We start from the raw sequence: 25,377 nt of genomic DNA, 5'->3' as shown, positions 1-25,377 counted from the left end.
TGGAAGGATCTCACTCAAGAACTCTGGAGGTCATGAGATTTGAACTTTTGATCACTAATGCAGAACTGTAACTACTCAGCTAGCACTATTTCTTGAAACTGGTCCTAGGTAAGTCCCACTGTTCATGAGAAACAAGCATAGGTAAAAACTGCAAGTTGTGAGAGTATAAACATGAGAAATGGAACACCCCATATTATGTCATATGATCGAGCTACTGTAACTCTTTATTCATTTGAAATTCTTTCTTCACCACATTAGTAAAATTAACTTTGCTTTCACTGAATTTGCTTTTATGATGCTCTATCCCCTACCACAGTTGCAGTTTTCCATTCAGAAATGTTGGAGTCTTGAGAGACATAAAGTATTGCAGAAATTCATTTTCCAAAGAGAATGAAATGAGCTTAAATAATAATACCCTAATGACTGCCCTTGATGTTCAAAACCTTTCAAATATGAATCTAGGTCATTGTTGTTTAAGGCAATATACTGGGCAACATTGCCCTTTTGGTGGCACAGAGTACCAATATCAGATCTTTCCTGAAGTGATGCCTCTACACACTTCAATTTGAGAAAGCTGATGAACCATGCATTTGACTCCCAGCATGAGGCCATGCCAGCTTGATTGGAAAAAGCCAAAGGCCTAAATTCACTCACACACACACACACACACACACACACACACACATGACATGAAGACAAATAAAGGTTACTAAAGGATAACTAGCTTTAATTAATTTATCTTTAAAAAGACTGAGGAATTCTGCGAAGTTTATAAACATTGCTAATTTTTTTTATTGCATTTTGTTACCTTAAAGCAATAGTTCGGGATTTTTGACATGAATCTGTATGGCATCCCCATTAGGGGTCGTCACAGCGGATCTTTTTTTCCTGCATATTTGATTTGGCATAGGGTTTAATGCTTATGAATATCGCACAAAAGCCCTTGCATAGCTAGCCTTTAAATTATTACCTTAACTTCTTAAAGGGATAGTTCGGGATTTTTGACATGAATCTGTATGGCATCCCCATCAATAGTGTCGTGCAAACACCGATCAGACTTACCCCTGACAGCATCCTGTGAGTCCAGTTCTTGTCCAGTTTTGGTCCAGACGAAAGTAGTCCGGCAAGTTTGTTGGGGTCACGAAAGTAAAACGTTTTTCGTCTCAAAACAGTATGTGTTCAAAAGAGTGATATATTTGCATCACAAAACCGTTGCCAAATAAAAAGTCAGACCTTGCAATTATTTGGCGCTATATTTTGTCTCCCTCGGTATCACTGCGCGCTGTCATGTTGACATCTGCGCAGGAATCAACACCTTTCCCATTGTTTGGCAGTGATTAGGAGTTCAGATCAGTGGCGCTAACAAGCTACGGCTCCAGCTTCACCTTCTTCCACTTCTCTGTCCACCCTTTCTCTCTCTGCCCGTTCTAACTCCATCTGGCGAATTTCTTCATCTGTATATTCGGGTTCATAAAGATATCCCTTTGGCTGTGAGATGAAGTCAATGTTTTCAATGTCGCTGTCGTAGTCAGACATGTTGTCGCTAACTTTGCTAGCAGTAAACAATGAATGAAACAGCCGTGGCTGTCACCTGGTGGCAGCGCGCAGTGATAAGAAGGGAGAGAAAATAGTGCCAAGCGATTTCGAGGTCTGACTTTTTATTTGGCAATGGTTTTGTGATGCAAATATATCACTCTTTTGAACACATACTGTTTTGAGACGAAAAACGTTTTACTTTCGTGAACCCAACAAACTTGCCGGACTACTTTCGTCTGGACCAAAACTGGACAAGAACTGGACTCTCAGGATGCTGTCAGGGGTAAGTCAGTGTGTTTGCATGACACTATTGATGGGGATGCCATACAGATTCATGTCAAAAATCCCGAACTATCCCTTTAAGAGGTTAAGGTAATAATTTAAAGGCTAGCTATGCAAGGGCTTTTGTGCGATATTCATAAGCATTAAAACCTATGCCAAATCAAATATGCAGGAAAAAAAGATCCGCTGTGACGACCCCTAACGGGGGGAAGAAGAAGAATGCATAATCCTTTTAAAGTCTTTTAAAGACTTTTATAAAGCAATGATGGAGATGGCGGTTCAGGGTAGAGCTTTGACAAAGACGATGAGCTTCCAAATCAGCACAGAAATGGTGAAAGAAACACAAAATCAGTGTTTTGCAATGATCATCTATTATATCCCTACTGGCAACCGGAATTGAACATCACATGGAAAACCATAAGAATACTAAAAGCTTAAAATATTATGCACGGAGTAGTGGACCAAGATCCCTCTGCGAGTGTCTCCAATCTTGTTAGATATTACTAATTGTATGCTGCTCATTTTGAAATGAATGTTTTTTACAAAAAAAAAAAAAAACTACAATACTGAGAAATGGCCCTACAGTCAAGTCAGAAAGTCTGCACACCCCTTTCACTTTCTCCATGTTTTATTACGTTACAGACTTATCCTACAATAGATTGAGTTCATTTTTTGTCACAAAATTCTACACAAAGTAGCCCATAATGACAAAGTGAAAGCAGGTTTTTAGAAAATATGCAATTTTATTTTACTGACAAAAATAGGTTATATAGGGGTTACATATCTGTCTGTACACACCTTTGGTCTAATACTTGGTTGATGCACCTCTGGCAGCAATTACAGCTTCAAAGCATCTTGGGAAAGAAGCTATGAGCGTGGCACACTTGTTTCTGGACATTTTTGCCCATTCCTCTTGGCATATCCTTGCAAGCTCCGTCAGGTTGGATGGGGAGCATTGGTACACAGCCATTTTCAGCTCCTTCCACAGATGTTCAATTGGATTCAGGTCTGGGCTCTGGCTGGGCCATTCAAGGACATTCACAGACTTTCTCCAAAGCCACTCCTTTGTTCTCTTGGCTGTGTGCTTCAGGTCATTGTCATGTTGGAAGGTAAACCTTCGCCCCAGTCTGAGGTCCAGAGCACTCTGGAGCAGGTTTTCTTCAAGGATCTCAGTGTACTTAGCTGCATTCATCTTTCCCTCTATCAGGACTAGTCGCCCCATTCCCACTGCTGAAAAACTTCCTCACATCATGATGCTGCCACCGCCATGCTTCACTGTAGGGATGGCAATAGCCAGGTGATGAGTGGTGCCTGGTTTCCTCCAGATGTGACGCTTGGTATTCAGGCTAAAAAGTTCAATTTTGGTTTCATCAGACCAGAGAATCTTGTTTCTCATGGTTTGAGAGTCTTCTAGGTGCCTTTTGGCAAACTCCAAGCGGGCTGTAACGTGCCTTTTACTAAGGAGTGGCTTCCGTCTGGTCACTCTACCATAAAGGCCTGATTTGTGGAGTGCTACCTGGATGGTTGATCATCTGAAAGGTTCTCCCATCTCCACAAGGATACGCTAGAGCTCTGTCAGAGTGACCCTTGGATTCCTGCTCATCTCCCTGGCCAAGGCCCGTCTTCCCTGATCACTCAGTTTGGCCAGGTGGCCAGGTCTAGGAAAATTCTTGGTGGTTCCAAACTTCTTCCATTTAGGAACGATGGTGGCCACTGTGCTCTTTGGGACCTGTAAAGCTGCAACAATTTTTCTGTACCCTTCTCCCGATCTATGCCTTGACGCAATCCTGTTTCTGAGGTCTGCACATAATTCCTTTGACTCCATGGCTTGGAGTTTACTCTGATATGCACTGTCAACTGTAGGACCTTATATAGGCAGGTGTTGGCAATCCCCAATCATGTCCAATCAATTGAATTTACCACAGGTGGACTCCAATTAAGTTGTAGAAACATCTCGAGCAGTATTAGTGGAAACAAAATGCACCTCAGCTCACCAGAGCTTTTTTTAATTTTATTTTAATTTTCTTTTTCTATTTTCATTTTATTTATTTATTTTTTTCTGTGTGTTTGTGTAGTTTGATGTTTGAGTGTTTTGTCCGCCGGTTGTGGTGTAGCTCCGGACCTAGTTTTGGGCATCGGTTCCCTCCAGGCCTTGGTTCGCTGTGGGTGATGCCTGTGCTCCCAGCTATGGACTGCAGTGAGCTTGTTGCTCATTTTATATCATGGTTGTCCAGCGCTCTGCGCTTTAACGCTTGGTGTGATGTTCTGAGCGATGTTGCTCGGTGGTGTCGCGGCGGCTGTGCAGGCGGTTTGGACATACCAGCGCTCTGCATGGCGGAGCTTCTCTGCTCGCTTTGTGGATCCATGGCGTGGTGTTCGAGCGATGTTGCTGACGGCGTCACGGCGGCGGTGCTGGAGATGTGGGACTCGTTTTCGTGCGCCTTTTGGTGGGACTGTGGCTGCTACACCACTGGAATTACATCCTGACCCCTACTTGGTGGACTTTTTACTTTTTTATTTTGTATTTATTTATTATTTTTTATTATTATTTAATTTTTTTTTTCCTTGTCTATAATTGTAAAGCATCCTTGGGTTTCTTGAAAGGCGCTATATAAATTTAACTTATTATTATATTATTATTATTATTATTATTATTTTGGGTGTTGTATCAAAGGGTGTGCACACTTGTATACATATGATATTTTACATTTTGATTTTTAATAAATTAGCACAAATGTCTAAAAACCTGCTTTCATGTTGTCATTATGGGCTATTTGTGTAGAATTTTATGACAAAAAATGAACTCAATCTATTGTAGAATAAGTCTGTAATGTAATAAAATGTGGAGAAAGTGAAAGGGGTGTGCAGACTTTCCGGCTTGACTGTATATGCTTATATGGCAGCAGGGGCACTGAGTGATTTGTTTACACCTGTGTGCAGTTTATGGCAGCTAGTATGGCTATTTGTGTTTTTTCCACCTCAGTAGGCTGTCAGATGGGACTCGGTCCCACAGATGGGATTTGGTTTCTTTTTGTTTTCATGTGTGTGCACTTGGGACTTTCAAAAAGGCATGGTGTTGAAATTGGAAATAAATAAAAGAGGAACAGTTCCGCTCTCTCCATCTCCTGCCTCCTGTGCTTCTTTCTCCACCCCTTTGACCAGGGCTATCAGAGTTTATAGCATGTGTATCAGGTAGGTACACGTAAATATCTCCCTCTCTTTCTCATGTAGAGATTAAAATCTCTTATCATGCCCTTTAGCATATGCTATTCATTTTTTTATATAAAAAGGTTGCTCATTTTCATGGAATACCTATAATTATAGAAGGCAGTGTAAACCATGGTCTCAGATGTCTGTGGTTTTATCAACAAAGAACATTTTCTTACCACTAATCTTGGAAAAGCCCACTTCCATATGTACATGGAAAATCAGCAGCACATAGACTTGCCAAAGGCTAGTCCAGTTCTAGTAATGTGCCACCATATTTACAATATTTTGTTCAGAAACTCCAAGTGGATGTGTCCTCAAGTGGATGGTTGGGTTGGGCCCTTATTGCATTCCTCATTGCACTACAACAATACTCCATGATACATAAATTGTGGCGATCATTTCTTAATGTTAACGTGACAAAAGTGGCAAAAGAGAAACATTTCTTTTTAACTTTTATTTTTAAAAATGAGTAAGCAGATCATTCTTATGTCCTGTGAATACCAAAATCTGTGTAAACAGCACATATAGCATTTGCATTATATTTCTAAAACACCATGTTGAATGGCATATCAAAAGTCATCCAATAAACACATTTTTTTCATCTCAAGAAATAGTACACAAAAATACCCTAACCAAATGTAAAAATATACATCAATCTCGGAAGTTAGGCTATTAAAATGTAAAACAGTTTACTTGCACAAACAGAGGTGGCTGTGTCATGATGAATTAGACCATACCAAAGATCACATGCATGTACACAGGGTTCACAGTGGATCCAAGACAACTGGACATCTACTGTATAGTATCGAAGTAGCTGGGTGCCCTGATATGACACTCTTGTCAGTGCTCTTTCTTAATTAACACTGGATTTAATCTTTGAAATACAAGTCAAACACAGTCAATAATCAAGCTAAATCTGCCATCATAATATTAGAAATATATTTAGCATAATAGGTGAGCCTAATGGCAACTACCAACTTAAGGGCACATTTCACTCTACAATTCAGGTGGTAAAAGTGACAATAGCAGCGAGTGTGTTAACCAGTCCAAAATATTAGGACCCAATTAATCCCTTTTACTGCATATGACTGTTAAATCCTACATACCTTTAATCTTTTCCTATCTTAAGGCCCAATCTTACATAACACAGAACCAACAATTACAAGCCGCATTTATCTATAAGGTATCCTTATAGTGAATGTATACTGCAAAAAAACCCTAACCTTAATCTCATACTTCATCAAATGAATCTGAACAGTTGCCCTTGGGCCACCAGCTTGTCTACAGACTGCTTTTATAACGCTGAAAGAGTGTGAAGTGCCTACTACAGCATTAGACAATCAAGCTGTCTGTCTGAAAAAAGTTCATAAAGCACAAAAAGGATGAACTGTGTTCAGTGTGTCACCTTGGATTAAACTCAGTTTAACCTTTGTTAAGTGGCATTGAATCTGTGCTGTATAAAATGCCGTGGACACTGAGTGTGGTAAGTCATGCTCGCCCTGCGAGGAGGGTAATGCCAACCAAATGTACCATCACTTTTATCCACCAAACAAAGAATCCTCTACAAACATACCTGTAACATTTGGAATGGTCATAAAATGGTTCTTCTATGCATTAGGAACTTTCTGTAGAGAATAATACCATTGCCAAGAGTCAAAATGCAGAAACACTTTACAGCACATTTTTACCTTGGCTTCACTCTAAGTACAGTCATTACTAGTGTCACAAAAATACACAAAGTACAAGATCACCTTTAACAGTCTATATTTTTGATAAACTTGAATATAAGTCTTTTTTTATCATGAAGTTAACTTGTAATGGATGTGTTAATTATTTGTGCAAAAAGGGCAAGACTAAGAATGTGAATCTTTTCTCTTCACCAAAAATTGAGGCAAGCTTTAAGTTCTTTTCCTTTCCAGTCTTGGTGGCTGTGACCGTGTCTCGGTAGGTACAGGTTTAGAAATGTGTCTCCTTCTCCGTAATGGTAGAGATTTTTCCATCCACCCTCATTTTAGCATCAGCATCATTGATGGCGTAAGGACTCTTTGCACTGAGGTGGCCTCTCATCCTCAGATCAGAGCTCGGGGTGGTCAGCTTCTTGATCCTCTAAAATTATGAGTAGATCCAACACAGTAAGAGAATTGGTTTCCTCACACTGTGAGGCTAAATGCTTGTAAGGTCATTTGTAGACTTTTGCAGAGCTGGGTTTTATATTAAGGGATCATTTATGAAGTTCATCAGAAGTGATTATGATTGTCATTTTAGCTCAGGCCCTTTGTATAAAGTTATTTCCTTTAGATAAAATGTCTATCATTGTCACCTGATGGAAAGAAGGCTCTGGGTTCAAACCTTGCAGCCAACTGGGGCCTTTCTGTGTGTAGTTTGCATGTTCTCCCTGTGCCTGCATGGATTTCCTCGAGTACTCCGGTTTCCTCCCACAGTCCAAAGACCTGTGGATTAGGTTAACTGGCTACTCTAAATTGCCCATAGGTGTGAATGGATGTTCGCCTCTGTTTTAGCCCTGTGATAGTTTGGCAACCTATCCAGGGTGTACCCTGCCTCTTGCCCAAAGTCATCCGGGATTGGCTACAGCTTCCTTTGCAACCCTGATGGATAAGTGGTATAGATAATGGATGGATGGGTGGAATTGCTTTTCTGTCAGGAACAGTAGATGACTTTTAGCTAACCTCCTGACTCTCATTTCATGGCAGCTGCTTAATATGTGGAGGAATAATACCTGAAGAAAGTTTTTAAAAAACATTACCACACAAAGAAAGACCAACTGATCTTTCACATTGGTTTGTGAATATAAGAGTGAGTTTGCTTACCTGCATTAAATTAAATGGAGTCTGCTAGGTAATTAAGAATGCTAAACTGACCTGAAACTAAACTGAACTGAACTAAAACAAGTGTGTCCAAGGAGGCCCAAACTAGTATACTCTTCCTACTTTGACAACTCCAAGAGAGTAATAAGCAGCAAGGTGTAATTAATAACATGCACAAGATGAGCTAATCATCAAGCAATGTGACTACCTCTATAAAAGTAGAACTTTTCACAGTTCTGGACAATCAGGGGTGGGTCGACATCATACCAGGAAGAAAGGACATCAGCCATGACCTCAGAGTAGCAATTGTTGCTGCTCATCCATCTGGGAAGGGTTATAAGGCCATCTCCAAGCAATTTGAAATTCACCATTTGACAGTGAAAAGGACTTTTTACAAATGGAGAGCCATCAAGACAGTTTCCATCCTTCCCAGGACTGGGCATCTAAGCAAATTCAGTCCAAACTCAGACCATTTAATGTGAAGAAATATAAAGGAAAACCCAAAAGCTACAGTTGTGGTCAGAAGTTTATATACAGTGACATGAATGTAATTTTGGATATGAATGTCATGGCAATATTTGGGCTTTCAATGATTTCTCTGAAGTGTTTTTTTTTTGTGGCAGAATGATTGTACATCTTTTAAAAAAAAAGTAGAATTCGGTGCACAATTTTCTTTGGGTTTTCTGAAATCAAAACAGGGTCAAAAGTGTATATACAGGGTAAAAATATACACACAGCACACCTAATATTTGGGTAAAATGTCTCTTCGCAAGATTCACCTTGACCAAACATTTTTTGTTTACCATGAACAAGCTTCTGGCAGAATTCTGGTTGGATATTTCACGACTCTTCAGAGTAGAATTGGTAGAGTTCAATTAAATTTGCTTTTTTGTTTTTTTTTTTTCTTGGCATGGACTTGACTTATAAGCACGGTCCATATATTTTCAATAGGGTTGAAGTCAGGGCTTGTTTTAAGCTTAATGTTAGCTTGCTTTATCCTCCACAGCCAGCTCTGATGTGTGTTTGGGTTCATTGTCCTGTTGTGACTCCCAAGTCCCAAGTCATGTTCAAGTCATGTTTCTGATGGTTTGAGGTTATGCTGAAGAATTCTGAGGTAGTCCTCCTTCTTCATTATTCTATCCACTTTGTGCAATGAAGTTACTGTTCCACTGGCAGTAAAACAGCCCCAGAGCATGATGCTGCTACCACCACCAGCTGATACAGTGTTCCACTGTACATTGTGGTCATTCAGTGCGTTTACATGCACATCCAAATCGAGCTGCTGTCGGTAATTAAGCTAAGGGTCCCAGCAGGGGTGGCAGAGAAATCCAATCCTACATGCACACAAGGAAATCGAGCTATTGTGTGAGGTACATTGTGCACCCGAGCCACAGGTGGCGCTACACGCCCCATCGTGTTGGTACACTTCCGGTTGTCGTCATGAAGAAGAGCTATTCAAGAGTATAAACAAAGTTATCAGCATTGTTGCCAGATACTGCTGACGTTTTCCAGCCCAAAACATGTTCAAATCCGCCAAAATGCACTTAAAACCGCCCAATCTGGCAACACTGGCAGTTCCGTGTTCACAAGTTCCGTGCTCAAGCTGTTAGGCTTGCTCTAACAGACTGTATGGCTACAAACTGTCCTGTGCAGACCACTGTTTTGTAAGACAACTTATTTTGCACAATTGTATATTTTTCTAAAGTCCATTTTTTGCTTACAAAATTTTTTTTTTTTGCTTACAATTTAGCTTATGTCTTAATAAACACACAAAAAAGTTCAATTGTTTTGTTTTTATTGACATTCTTCAGATGTTGGAAATATACACACACACACAAATACAATGACTTGTTTATGTACACAATTCACAGCTATGCAACAGCTGTACAGATGTATTTGGTGATACAGTAAGTGAGCTAAATTTTAACAGTGCAAACAATGCCACAAAAAGAAAAGATTCATGCCGTTGTCATGATTCGTTGTCATGCCGACTGAGGCTGTTGTGTTTCCCGCTTGTGGTCTCGTCACTCGTCACTTCCGGAAGGGGCAGTGCTGAAGTAAGTACAGTAGCTCGACTACATAGCTCGATAGGATATACAGTGGGGCAAAAAAGTATTTAGTCAGCCACCAATTGTGCAAGTTCTCCCACTTAAAAAGATGAGAGAGGCCTGTAATTTTCATCATAGGTACACTTCAACTATGAGAGACAGAATGGGGGGGGAAGAATCCAGGAAATCACATTGTAGGATTTTTAATGAATTAATTGGTAAATTCCTCGGTAAAATAAGTATTTGGTCACCTACAAACAAGCAAGATTTCAGGCTCTCACAGACCTGTAACTTCTTCTTTAAGAGGCTCCTCTGTACTCCACTCGTTACCTGTATTAATGGCACCTGTTTGAAGTCGTTATCAGTATAAAAGACACCTGTCCACAACCTCAAACAGTCACACTCCAAACTCCACTATGGCCAAGACCAAAGAGCTGTCAAAGGACACCAGAAACAAAATTGTAGACCTGCACCAGGCTGGGAAGACTGAATCTGCAATAGGTAAGCAGCTTGGTGTGAAGAAGTCAACTGTGGGAGCAAGTATTAGAAAATGGAAGACATACAAGACCACTGATAATCTCCCTCGATCTGGGGCTCCACGCAAGATCTCACCCCATGGGGTCAAAATGATCACAAGAACGGTGAGCAAAAATCCCAGAACCACACGGGGGGACCTAGTGAATGACCTGCAGAGAGCTGGGACCAAAGTAACAAAGGCTACCATCAGTAACACACTACACCGCCAGGGATTCAAATCCTGCAGTGCCAGACGTGTCCCCCTGCTTAAGCCAGTACATGTCCAGGCCCATCTGAAGTTTGCTAGAGAGCATTTGGATGATCCAGAAGAGGATTGGGAGAATGTCATATGGTCAGATGAAACCAAAATAGAACTTTTTGGTAAAAACTCAACTTGTCGTGTTTGGAGGAGAAAGAATGCTGAGTTGCATCCAAAGAACACCATACCTACTGTGAAGCATGGGGGTGGAAACATCATGCTTTGGGGCTGTTTTTCTGCAAACGGACCAGGATGACTGATCCGTGTAAAGGAAAGAATGAATGGGGCCATGTATCATGAGATTTTGAGTGAAAACCTCCTTCCCTCAGCAAGGGCATTGAAGATGAAATGTGGCTGGGTCTTTCAGCATGACAATGATCCCAAACACACTGCCCGGGCAACGAAGGAGTGGCTTCGTAAGAAGTATTTCAAGGTCCTGGAGTGGCCTAGCCAGTCTCCAGATCTCAACCCCATAGAAAATCTCTGGAGGGAGTTGAAAGTCCGTGTTGCCCAGTGACAGCCCCAAAACATCACTGCTCTAGAGGAGATCTGCATGGAGGAATGGGCCAAAATACCAGCAACAGTGTGTGAAAACCTTGTGAAGACTTACAGAAAATGTTTGACCTCTGTCATTGCCAACAAAGGGTATATAACAAAGTATTGAGATGAACTTTTGTTATTGACCAAATACTTATTTTCCACCATAATTTGCAAATAAATTCTTTGTCTCTCATAGTTGAGGTATACCTATGATGAAAATTACAGGCCTCTCTCATCTTTTTAAGTGGGAGAACTTGCACAATTGGTGACTGACTAAATACTTTTTTGCCCCACTGTACATGCACTAAGTAGCTCAGCTAAAATCGCATAATCTAGGTCGTGTAGCTCAATTACGAGAAATCAAGTTCGGTTTGATTTCAGCCTAGCTAAGGTGTTTCCATGGCATTTAGAACTTTGATTTCAGTCGAGCAATGGCAGAAATTCAATTTTCTCTATGTGCATGTAAACGCACTGATTGTGGCCAAACAACTCAATCTTTGTCTCATGTGATCATACAGCTTTCCAGGGGCGTAGCTGGGGGGGTCCTGGGGTGCCCATGACCCCCCCCCCCCCCCTTTGTCGGACCATACATTTTTTCAATAGCCACATAAGAATATTAGAAAAGCGTCCACTGTAATTTTTCTAACATTTTTTTTCAACTAGATTGTCACCTCAGCCTTATTAGGGTTTCTATAACCTTGACTTCCTGTGATTTGGGCGCAAAAACCCAGTTTGTCAGTGTGTGCGGGAGAGGCAGATGTAAGTGCAGATATGTTAAATAATACACAGTGCGATATGAGCATAAAGTGCGTGAAACGCACACAACAGGCAAACAGTCCAAAACAACAGGCAAAGTCGTAATCGAGGAAACAGGCAGGAGGTCAATCGAGGCGTGGACAGAATATCAGAAGCAAACCTATACAAGATCAAGGGACGAGAAACAGGAGTCGAAAAACCAGGAGGTCAACAGGAACAGGAAACAAGGCTCTGTAAGACACACTAGGCGTGGCGTAATACTCATCCTTGCATGGGCGCAGTCCTTAAATAGCCCAAACATAGTTCATTGATTAAAGACAGGTGTTCTTTGTTAACAGCGCATGTGCCGGAGCTCGTTAGGCGCGCGCACAGTCCAAGGCGCGCCTTCAGGTGCACGAGCCAAGGCACACAAGACTGAAACAGTTCTGCGCAAGTGCAACACGATCGCACTAGAAAGCATGGTCAAGCTGCCAGTGTAGCTGCAGTCTTTTTAGTTGCAAATTACGAGTATTTCCTCGTGTTAATAATTCGCCATGTCAAAACAAGCAAAACTTTCCTCCTTCTTTCGACATGAAGAGAGGTAAGCAATTTATTATATATATTTTTTCCATCAAAGTTGCATTTTGTGGCTTCGAAGCTAAGTTTTAGTGTGCCGTTTCTAGAACACAACATCAAGAAAACGTGGAAGAAACAGCAATAATGGAAGAGCCGGTTTCTAAGCTACCTAAAACTAGCAATGGTAATTATTTTTTGTTACATAATGTACTCATGCTGCCAGTCAGTGTGTGACCCCCCCCCCCGAAAAATCCTAGCTATGCCCCTGCTTTCCTCCAGAAGGTTATTTCTTTGTCCATGTGGTCAGTTGCAAACTTTAGTTAAGCTTGAAGGTGTCAATTTTGGAGCAGTGGGTTATTTCTTGTAGAGCAGCCTCTTAGTACATGGTGATATAGAACTGTAGACAGTGATCCATCAGCTTCCAGTTCATGGCAGGGCTGTGCCATGGTGGTTTCCAGGTCGTTCCTGACCATCCAAACCAATTTCCTTTCAGCTGAGGGTGACAATTTAGGTTTTCTTGAAGCAAAGTGACTACACCTCCCAGTAACTTACACATAATTGTTTGAACTGATCTTGGGATCTGCAGTTGTTTAGAAATGGCTCTAAGATACATTCCTGAGTTGTGTACATCTGTGATCCTCTTTCTCAGATCTGCACTGAGCTCCTTGGACTTTCCCATTTTACTGTGTGTTGGTCAATCCAATGAGTGCTGTAAACAAACCCTTTTTATGAAGGCGCAGAGAAGCTACCAGCCGAAGTCAGTCATAATCACTAACAGGAAGTTAAGAGACCTTGGCCTTGGCAAGATAAGAGACATTTTGGAAGTCTCAGCACCTCTGAATTAATAATCTAAGTGAGTGTATGTAAATTTTTGACCCTGTATGTATAATTTTGACTAGGTGTTGATTTCAGAAAGCCCAAAATAAATTAAAACTTCTGCACAAAATTCATGGGGTTTTTTCTATTAAAGGAATATGTTGTACAATCATTTCACCACAGAAAACGAACAGTTCAAATAAATAAATGAAAGCCCAATATTGTCATGACATTCATATCCAAGATGACATTCATGTCACTGTATGTAAACTTCTGACCACAACTGTACATCATGTGACCTACAGGCCTCTGTAAGAACATTAAATGTTTATGGTGATGACAGCACAATCAGAAAAAAAAACTGAACAAGTGGCTTTCATCAACTGGTGGTTAGGAAAAAGTCATTCTCTCCACCAATAATATGGCAGCACAACTTAGGTTTGCAAAATTGTGTCTGAACCATCTACATGGAACAATATCCTTTTAACTGATTAGACCAAGGTGGAGATGTCTGGTCATCATGCACAGTGCTATGTTTGGTGAAAACCAAACACAGTGTATCTCATACAAACTGTCAAGCATCGATGTGGAGAGGTGATGATTTGGGCTTGCTTTGCAGCCATGGGACCTGGGAAACTTACAGTCATTAAGAGAAAGATGAACTCTATACCAGAATATTCTTGAGACAAATGTGAGGCCATCTGTCCAGCAGCTTAAGCTGGGCTGAAATTGGGTCACACAACAGGACAATGATCCCAAGCACACCAGCAAATTGACACCTGAATGGCTAAAAAAGGAAAAAGAATCAAGCCCATTAAGATGCTATGGTGGGATCTGAAGAGATCTATGTATAAATAGAAAATGTTTACTTCAAGTTATTATTGCTAAAGGTGATTCTATATGTTACTGAATTATAGGGTGTATTTAGTTTTTGCCACTTGATTTCTGAATGTTGGTTTCATGGTTTTTTGGGGGGAAATGACTACACATTGAAATCTGTTGTGTTTTTTTTGTTGTCACCTAAGGTTTTTCATTTATTTATAGAAGCTGGTAAGGACCACAAAATTGTTATTTTGGCCCTGATTAATAAAAACACAGAATTCAAGGAGTATGTACTTTCTTTTTCCCATGACTGTACACCTGTTTTGTCAGGAGGAATGGGCAAAAATTCCATCAAAGTATTGTGAGAATCATATGGAAGGGTACCCAAAGAGTTTGAGTCAAGTTAAGCAATTAAAAGGCAATGCCGTCAAATACTAACAAAGTGTATGCAAAAGTCTCACCAACTGAAAATCTGAAATAGTATAGAAAAATTAAAATAAATTTGCCTTATAATTACAAAAAAATTGTCTTCAAGTTTGTTTTTTTTAAGTTACCACTTATGGAAATAAAAAAGATGCTAAAAATCTCAGGAGATGCTAAGGGCCAGAGTAAGACTCCTACACACAGTGGTGCTTGAAAGTTTGTGAACCCTTTAGAATTTTCTATATTTCTGCATAAATATGACTGAAAACATCATCGGATTTTCACACAAATCCTAAAAATAGATAAAGAGAACCCACTTAAACAAATGAGATTAACATATTATACTTGGTCATTTATTTCTTGAGGAAAATGATCCAATATTACATATCTGTGAGTGGCAAAAGTATGTGAACCTCTAGGATTAGCCGTTAATTTGAAGGTGAAATTAGAGTCAGGTGTTTTCAATCAATGGGATGACAATCAGGTGTGAGTGGGCACCCTGTTTTATTTAAAGAACAGGGATCTATCAAAGTCTGATCTTCACAACATGTTTGGGGAAGTGTATCACGGCACAAACAAAGGAGATTTCTGAGGACCTCAGAAAAAGTGTTGTTGATGCTCATCAGGCTGGAAAAGGTTACAAAACCATCTCTAAAGAGTTTGGACTCCACCAATCCACAGTCAGACAGATTGTGTACAAACGGAGGAAATTCAAGACCAGTGTTACCCTCTCCAGGAGTGGTCGACCAACAAAGATCACTCCAAGAGCAAGGCGTGTAATAGTCGGCGAGGTCACAAAGGAACCCAGGGTAACTTCTAAGCAACTGAAGGCCTCTCTCACATTGGCTAATGTTAATGTTCATGAGTCCACCATCAGGAGAACACTGAACAACAATGGCAGGGTTGCAAGGAGAAAGACACTGCTCTCCAAAAAGAACATTGCTGCTTATCTGCAGTTTGCTAAAGATCATGTGGACAAGCCAGAAGGCTATTGGAAAAATGTTTTGTGGGCGGATGAGACCAAAATAGAATTTTTGGTTTAAATGAGAAGCAGTATGTTTGGAGAAAGGAAAAACACTGCATTCCAGCATAAGAACCGTATCCCATCTGTGAAACATGGTGGTGGTAGTATCATGGTTTGGGCCTGTTTTGCTGCATCTGGGCCAGGACGGCTTGCCATCATTGATGGAACAATGAATTCTGAATTATACCTTTATACTAAAGGAAAATGTCAGGACGTCTGTCCATTAACTGAATCTCAAAAGAAGGTGGGTCATGCAGCAAGACAACGACCCTAAGCACACAAGTCGTTCTACAAAAGAAGGGTTAAAGAAGAATAAAGTTAATGTTTTGGAATGGCCAAGTCAAAGTCCTGACCTTAATCCAATCAAAATGTTGCAGAAGGACCTGAAGCGAGCAGTTCATGTGAGGAACCCCACCAACATCCTAAGAGTTGAAGCTGTTATGTATGGAGGAACGGGCTAAAATTCATCCAAGCCGGTGTGCAGGACTGATCAACAGTTACTGCAAACATTTAGTTGCAGTTATTGCTGCACAAGGGGGTCACACCAGATCCTGAAAGCAAAGGTTCACATACTTTTGCTACTCACAGATATGTAATATTGGATCATTTTCCTCAATAAATAAATGACCAAGTATAATATTTTTGTTTCATTTGTTTAACTGGGTTCTCTTTATCTACTTTCGGGACTTATGTGGAAATCTGATGATGTTTTAGGTCATATTTATGCAGAAATATGGAAAATTTTAAAGGGTTCACAAACTTTCAAGCACCACTGTACATATGCAATGAGGCCAGCCACAAAAATACAGTGGTGCTTGAAAGTTTGTGAACCCTTTAGAATTTTCTATAGTATAAGGGTTCACAAACTTTTAAGCACCATTGTAGGTCAATGTCATCACATCACAGATGCCACTGGTAAACAATAACAGTTTGCCTACGGCTCATTTAATGAGCAACATGTGTCCAAATAAACAGCTTACAGGTCTTACACTAGCGAGATAACCCTTGTTGCCTTGTCACAAAGCACATTAGAAAGGATTCAAGTAGCTAATTTCCTAGCTAATGCTAACAGTTGTTTTGTTTTAGCAAACTTCTTTAATTAACGTTAATGCGACTGTAAACATCCCTCAGCCAAATTAATGCAAACAGCTTTTTTCCTTATTATTAAATCTGAGTGGAGGCGGCACGGTGGTGTAGTGGTTAGCATTGTTGCCTCACAGCAAGAAGGTCCTGGGTTTGAGCCCAGCAGCTGGCGAAGGCCTTTCTATGTGGAGTTTGCATGTTCTGCCTGTGTCCGCGTGGGTTTCCTCCAGGTGCTCCGGTTTCCCCCACAGTCCAAAGACATGTAGGTTAGGCTAAGTGGTGGCTCTAAATTGACCGTAGGTGTGAATGTGAGTGTAAATGTAAATGGTTGTTTGTCTCTGTGTCAGTCCTGCGATAACCTGGCAACTTGTCCAGGGTGTACCCCGCCTCTTGCTCATAGTCGCCTGGGATAGGCTCCAGCTTGCCTGCGACCCTGTAGAACAGGATAAGTAGCTACAGATGATGGATGGATGGATAAATCCAAGTGAAAATTATCATTTGATTAAGTCATCCATTATACATGGTAAGTGGCAGCATATGTGGTGTGATGAGATCGATCCAACCTTGCAACGTGAAGTGATGTGGTTCCTTGACAAAATAAAACATATATACACACACACACAGGGTTGGTCAAAATTATGTTAACACTAATGGATTATTTTTTCTCCTGCAGACAGACAAACGCCATGGGTGACAGATTAAATGGTACGGTTGCTCGCTGATTTTTGGTTTTTGTGTGTTGAACACGATGGCGAACAGGTTGAGACCGTCCTGTAAATTATCTTGCACACATGATATGTTTTGCGAATAAATGGTTTCTACTATTTAAGTGTTAACATAATTTTGACTAACCCTGTGTGTGTATATCTCATCTCATTATCTCTAGCCACTTTATCCTTTTCTACAGGGCCGCAGGCAAGCTGGAGCCCATCCCAGCTGACTACGGGCGAAAGGCGGGGTACACCCTGGACAAGTCGCCAGGTCATCACAGGGTATATATATATATATATATATATATATATATATATATATATATATATATATATATAAAACAAGAGTAAATTTTTACGAGGATTTTTTTCTTATAAAAATTTATAACTTGAATCTCAGAGAATTTCTGACTTTACAATCTCAGAGAATATCCAATTATATATTTTGCCTGTCATCACTAGTCAATTAGAAGTTTCTCAAACTGATTTAGCGAAGAATCTCGCCCCGTTATTGGTATGAGAAATGCTGACAGGTCACATAGTGGAAGATGAGTGAACTTTCACAAAAAGAACACATCCAAAAAAAAAAAAGAGCACGTAAAGTAAGCTAATGAAAAAGTATAATATTATATACAGGTCTGTGTCAAAAATGAGTATATCATAGAAAAAGTTCAATATTTTCCATTAGTTATTGAAGAAAGTGAAAATTAATATATTCTAGACCCATTACATGTAAACTAAAATGTTTCAAGCATTTTTCTCTTTTAATTTTGATAATTATGGCCTACAGTGCAAAAAAAACCCTTCAAATATTAGAGTATTTGAGTATTATAATATTTTCATGAGCAACAAACTATAATCATCAAAATTAAAACAAAAAAGGCTTGAAATACTTCACTTTACGTGTAATGAATATAAAATATATGAAAGTTTACCTTTTTGAATTAAATTACAAAAAAATTTTACTTTTTCACACTGTTCTAATTTTGAGATACACCTGTAAAACTACAGCTTGAAATCTTCATAACACCTTACTAGAAGTCCCACAAATAAGTAGTATATTAATACTTAACTAGTGCTTTCATAATACATGCTCTAATCCTTAGCCAAGCAGGAAATAATGAAGCATGATAATAATGATACTGTATATCAGTGTTGTAGTCGAGTCACTAAACCTCGAGTCCGAGTCCGAGTCCAGTCTCAAGTCCCCAGTGTTCAAGTCCAAGTCATTCAAGAAAATTTCGAAGCGAGTCCAACTCAAGTTCACTATTGATCCGAGTTGAGTCTGAGAACAAGACTCTAACCGCACCATTTGACGGTGGCTGTTACTGCCTTTATGTGAAACTGTCTCTGCTATTGTGTTGGACTAACGTTACTGCTTGACCGCCCCATTTTAGTTAACAGGTTACAGATTGTTCATCGTTCAGCAAGCCCCGCCCACTATCAACAGGGCAAATAACATGAGAGAGGGTTAACACTAGCTAGTTCATCGCTCAGCAAGCCCTGCTATCAACAGAGCAATGAACACAGCGTGTCACTTACTTTTCTGGGTGGAGTCTTGCCAAATGATGATTGAAGTTCGAGGTTGTCCCTGTCATCTCCTCGATAGTTCTTCTACATATGGAACACATCGCAGTGCATTTTTTCCCACTGCACGAGAAGCCTGTATAAGCAAAGCGGACAATCCTAGGGGCTTCTCTCCAGGTATTTTAGTGCCATTAATGTTAGTTTGTTCCTGAACATGACGTATGAACAGGTGAATGTGCATTCTCTTGCACAAAATTAGTATAAAAATTAATGTAGATATAAATATCTTATGCCAAATTATTATGGCATGTTACCAAAAAAATAAAGAAAAAATCCAAGTCCTCATCTCCAATTTACGAGTCCGAATGCAGTTAATGCATGAGTCAGAGTCCAAGTCAGAGTCAAGTCACGAGTCTTTAAAATTAAGGCACGAGTCAGACTCGGACTATATTCATAGCAGCCTGCTGTATATTCACAACCTTGTTGTTGAACCTGTCGTTCAGAAGGTGAAGAGTAAATATATGCCTAAAAGGCATAAAAGGTTTACCTGTACTGTTAAAAATCCTCAACTTTTTAAATAGCCTCCTATCTGTAGCAATTTTATTCAATATTAATAACAGTCTTAGCAAGGTTTGACGAATTCTTCGCTCAGATACTACATGCTGGGCAATTTCAATAACAATGCTGAACAATAGATTTGAAAGTAGCTGAATGTTGCAGTATAACTAGAATTAATCCATAATTGCAATCTGAATCTGGCAACAAAGTTTTTACCTTGGTTAATATTTTAGAGAAGGTATTATTATTATTATTATTATTATTATTATTATTATTGCAAATTTACTAAAGGCATTGTTAAATGCTTTTGTTGTTGAAACATAATATAATTTAATTAATATCATGATATAATTTAATGTGTCCATGGAAGGATCTAGAAATTAGTTTATCAACTCTGTATTACAGTTTGGCTCTGTACATTATAGTGAAAAGATTAATTAGCCTTAGTTTCTATCCATACATCCATTATCTATTGCACCAATCCATCAGGGTCATGGGAGAAGCTGGAGCCAATACCAACTGACTTCAGACGAGAGGCGCGGTAGACCCTGGGCAGGTCACCAGTCTATTGCAGGGCTAACACAGAGACGAACAACCATCCACACTCACATTCACATCTGTGGCCAATTTAGAGTAGCCAGTTCATCCAATTCGCATGTCTTTGGACTGTGGGAAGAAACTGGAGCACCTGGAGGAAGCCCACGCAGGCACAGGCAGAACATGCAGACTCCACACAGAAAGGTTCCAGTCGGCCATGAGATTCGAACCCAGAACCTTCTTGCTATTTCAACTGAACATACAAACCCCATTTCCAGAAAAGTTGGGATATTGTACTTAAGTACACTTTTTGAGTAGCTGTACTTTACTTGAGTATTATTTTTTTGGAAACTTATGAGTTTAACTTCACTACATTTGAAAGACAAATATCATACTTTTTACTCCACTACATTCCTATCAAGGTCCTCGTTACTATGAGGCAGCTTAGAAAATGGATGCTTTTTTCTTTGCTAAAACATGATTGGTTTTTTCGCAGGTGACACTGAGACAGACTATCAGTAATCACTAGGGTCATGTCACATCCATAGACTGGATAAAATCAAGCTCAATGATTTCTCAGCAGCGTTATTTAACACGATCAGTTGATAGCAGAACATAAGGAGGCGGTTCTTCTGGAGAATGCACACACCCATGGCTATAGCTAGAACCCATGTTTCAGTTTTCTCAAAGGATTAAAGATTCATTTTGTTTTAAATGTTTGCTTTGTTTGCCTAAAACGAACCACATCACAGCCTTCAAAAACTCACCATCCAACCTGTGGAAGCATATTGAGGTATATAAACATTTTATTCCAAGAGAAAGCTTGCAATGAAGTTGTCTGTGCTTTTAGAGCTAGCGATAATGTTGCAATAGCTATGCAGTCTGGTTAGTCAAATGACTTTCTATGGATTTGCCCGCCAAATTGCCATCGCCTTGTCCACGGCTAATGTTAACACATAGCTAGTTAACTTGGACACTGTTAGTTAGCATGTAAAAACAGAGTTACACTAACATGAATAACGTTAACTTATCTGAAGTCCTTTCAGAAATATGTTTTAGCATAATCTTGCCAAATAAATAGAATGTAGAACTCTTTCTTTTCTAGTAGCGTTAGCTATCCAATATGATTTTGAGTTTGAAAAGAGTTTGCTAGCATCAGGTGGCGCTTCACTGACTAGCTAGCTTAACATTAAACCACCATGATGGCACAGCATGCATTCATTTTGTAAATCCATTTGGTTGCTTCAGAGGCATTAGCATTGTAAGCATTGTGGCAATAAGACAACAATGCACTGACAGAAAATGTACTTTTAATACTTAAGTATTTTTAAAAGCAAGTACTTCAGTACTTTAACTTAAGTAAAAATTTGACTGGACAACTTTCACTTGTATCGGACTAACGTTTGACCAGTGGGATCTGCACTTTGACTTAAGTAATGAAGTTGGGTACTTTGTCCACCTCTGCTTTTCAGTCTTATTTTGCCTCTGTCCCAACTTTTTTTTAAGTGTATTGCAGGCATCAAGTTCTAATTTCACTTATATTTATGAAATACAATTAAGTTGGTCAGGAAAAGTATTGAAGATATTTTCTTGGTACTTTTGTCAGTAAACTAAAAGTTCACATGAATGTACAAATCACACGTTTTTCTTAAATTGCATTTTGGAAAATATCCCAACTTTCCTGGAAATGGGGTTTGTATATGATAGCCTACAGTGTCTTGCAAAAGTATTCATCCCCCTTGGTGTTTGTCCTGTTTTGTCGCATTACAAGATGGAATTATTTTTTTATTTTTTTATTGGGGGGCACCATTTGATTTACACAGCATGCCTACCGCTTTAAAGGTGCAAATTACTGTTTTATTGAGATACAAATTATATCTAAATAATTAAGATGAATTAGGTATTCACCCCCTTTCGTATGAAACCCCTAAATAAGAGCTGGTCCAACCAATTCATGTCATAAGTCACATAATTAGTTGATTAAGACCCATCTGTGTGCAATCAAAGTGTCACATAATCTGTCACATGATGTCTGTATAAATCAACCTGTTCTGGAAGGACCCTGACTCTGCAGCACTACTAAGCAAGCAACATGAAAACCAAAGAGCACTCCAAACAGGTCAGAGACAAAGTTGTGGAGAAGTAGGCTATAGATCAGGGTTGGGTTATAAAAAAAAATTCTAAACTTTGAATATCCCACGGACCACCATTAAATCCATTATAGCAAAATGAAAAGAATATGTCACCACCACAAACCTGACAAGAGAAGGCCGCCCACCAAAACTCACAGACCAGGCAAGGAGGGCATTAATCAGAGATGCAACAAAGACACCAAAGATAACACTGAAGGAGCTGCAAAGATCCACAGCAGAGATTAGAGTATCTGTCCATAGAATCACTTTAAGCCATACACTCCACAGAGTGGGGCTTTATGGAAGAGTGGACAGAAAAAAGAAAAAAATAATAAAACACGTTTGGAGTTTGCCCAACAGCATGTGGCAGATTCCATGTGTTTACATGGAACAAGATTCTGAGACTAAAATTTAACTTTTTGGCCTTCATGGGAAATGCCATGTGTGGTGCAAACCGAACATCCTGAGAACACCATCCCTCCAGTGAAGCATGGTGGTGGCAGCATCATGCTGTGGGGATGTTTTTCATCTGCAGGGACAGGAAAGTTGGTCAGGATTGAAGGAAAGATGGATGGCACTAAAAACAAGGCAATTCTGGAGGAAAACCTGTTTGAGTCAGCCAGAGGTTTGAGACTGAGATGAAGGTTCATATTCCAGTAGGACAATGACCCGAAACATACTGCTAAAGCTACACTGGAGTGATTTAAAGGGAAACATTTAAATGTCTTGAAATGGCCAACTCAAAGTCCAGACCTCAATCCAATTGAGAATCTGTGGCATAACTTGAAGATTGCTATATACCAATGCAACCCATCTAACTTGAAGGAGTTGGAGCAGTTTTGCCTTGAGGAATGGACAAAAATCCCAGTGGCTTGATGTGTTAAGCTAATAGAAACATACCCCAAGAGACTTGCAGCTGTAATTGCAGCAAAAGGTGGCTCTACAAAGTACTGACTTTGGGGGGAGGGGGGTGAATACCTATGCACACTCCAGATTTCTGGGGTTTTTTTTCATCTTAATTATTGTTTGTGTCACAATAAAAAAAATAAACTAAACAAAAAAATTCACCTTTAAAGTTGTAGGCATGTTGTGTAAATAAAATGGTGCTAACCATCCAAAAATCCATTTTAATTCCAGCTTGTAATGCGACAAAACAGGACAAACACCAAGGGGGATGAATACTTTTGCAAGACACTGTATGTTTACTTTCTTAAAAGCAGTAGATCATTATACTGGTAAACTCATTTAGTGTGGGGGAAAATGCAAGTGTCAAGATGAAAAATTACCTCCATGAAAGTTCCTTCTGTTTTCCAGATCTGGACTATAATGCCCAGAGGGATGCATACCATTGAAGACATTGCCATTATCCATCCAATACCGTAACCCCAGTCTGGATATGTGTACACATTGTTGTATTTCAGGGGCTTGTACTTGATCAAGAAGAAAAGGAAAATTCCCTAAAAGAAAAGGATTAATTAATGATCACAGAGACAAGATTCAAGTTTCTTGTTGCCCAACTGAGGCCATTATTGTTTTGGTTTAAATGTAAGGAATAAAACACAACAGAATGTTCTGTTATAGGATATAATCATTGAAATAATACATTGTATAATTCATTTAAAAAGACATATTTATTATCTGTTTATAGTTACATTTAAACTTGTGAAATATCCACAAAAACAAATTTGTTCCTTTATCACTTGCATTTATAGTAGCTGTAGTCATTCTCTTACCAGACTTTTTCCCCCTCTCACTTTAAGTTAAAATGAAGTTATCACACACACACACACACACACACACACACACACACACACACACACAAAACTTCTCATGAAAGTGCAAACTCCTCTGTCTTAAAGACTTTCGTGGGGTGAAAAGTTTACTTACTGTTACAAAGCTCTGATACTGAAGACTCCTTCCATAAATGTTAAATAAATGTCTCCTTCCAGAAATCCTGTCTTTGTTAAATTTTAATCAATTTATATCTTAGATTATGTGGAGCATCTGATATACAAGTCCCTATAAATTAATCATGAATCTAGAAACCATCACATATTAGAATGAGCACATTAGTGTAAACCTGTGATTAGCCTCATAGCCAAAATTACTGTCAGAACTGTTATTAAAGAAAATTAATTTACAACTTCTGACCAAATAGATTTGACAAATCAACTGTGCTGTGGTAAAATTAAGCAGAAGGTGTACATCCATTTCAAATGGATTATAGAAAAAAACCTACAACACATAATATGGAACAAATATTTTCTGTAGAGAGATCACTGCTGAAAATATGAGGCACAACTTACTGAACAGATGCCAGGGGTGAGGATCTTCCAGCACCACTTGATGAAAAATACGGGCTTGTAACCAATCATGTCCTCAATGTTCAAATAAAATCTGTCACTGCCTGAAAATGGCATCAAATGAACATCTGTTAAGTCTGTTCAGGATACTCACTCATTACTACCCAGCTAATGGTTTCTTATATACTGTGAAACTCTGATTCATATACAAATGCAGTCTTTTGCCTGGGTTCTGCAAAAATGTCTTAAATTTGCAATACATGTCACATTCCAGCAGGTGTCAGGGCAGCTACACACGTAAACATACAATGTGTATCAACAATCTTGTACATGAAAGACACATTTGAAGCAGCCAATAATTCAATACAATACCACTGAGAGTTGTTTCAATGTGATGTGGTGTGAGAGTGGGAGTATACACACACACGCACACACAGAAAAGAGAGATGTCTGGATCAAATTTTGCCCAACACATTCTGTTCTGAATCAGTGCAGCCATATTGTAAATTTTGCAATTAGAGCATGGATTTAACCCAGTCATTCTCTATAGTTACATGTCATATGGAACATGCTACATTCCTGCTTCCTGTCACTGTTAATTATTTATGAAAAAGTACATAAGAATACATAAGGCTTTTGCTTTTGCAATGTGATGTCTAAAGTGTGAAATACTGAAATGGAAGGAGGCTTTACCGTAGACCCAGCCGATGCAGATGGACTCAAAGATGGCCACGAACAGCAAACACATCCCGCTTGCAGCATAGGAATCAAATAACTGGAACACATACATGCCACCCTGACAATGGAAGAAAACAGAATACTGTTAAATAAGATCAGATAAAATAAAATCATTCACATCATGCACTAGCCTTTTCTACAGATTAAATCTATACGTTTGAGTCTATATTCGCATGC

General features: G+C 39.3%; 1 protein-coding gene across 1 annotated transcript in view; it reads right to left on the bottom strand.

The window, feature by feature from the left end:
• Window positions 1-6,788: 6,788 nt before the first annotated feature.
• The window catches only part of slc6a11b (solute carrier family 6 member 11b), a 74,918-nt gene continuing 56,329 nt past the window's right edge, over window positions 6,789-25,377 (bottom strand). Inside the window, exons 12-15 of the mRNA XM_060910488.1 lie at window positions 25,156-25,258; window positions 24,466-24,566; window positions 23,446-23,616; window positions 6,789-7,134 (exon numbers count right to left, since the gene is read on the bottom strand). Of these exons, the coding sequence (XP_060766471.1) occupies window positions 6,985-7,134; window positions 23,446-23,616; window positions 24,466-24,566; window positions 25,156-25,258 (525 nt within the window). The 3' untranslated portion in view covers window positions 6,789-6,984. The remainder of the gene's footprint in view (window positions 7,135-23,445; window positions 23,617-24,465; window positions 24,567-25,155; window positions 25,259-25,377) is intronic.

This window comes from Neoarius graeffei, chromosome 26, assembly GCF_027579695.1.
Source record: "Neoarius graeffei isolate fNeoGra1 chromosome 26, fNeoGra1.pri, whole genome shotgun sequence".
Classification (NCBI taxonomy): domain Eukaryota; kingdom Metazoa; phylum Chordata; class Actinopteri; order Siluriformes; family Ariidae; genus Neoarius; species Neoarius graeffei.
This window is presented reverse-complemented; position numbering and strand designations above follow the sequence as displayed.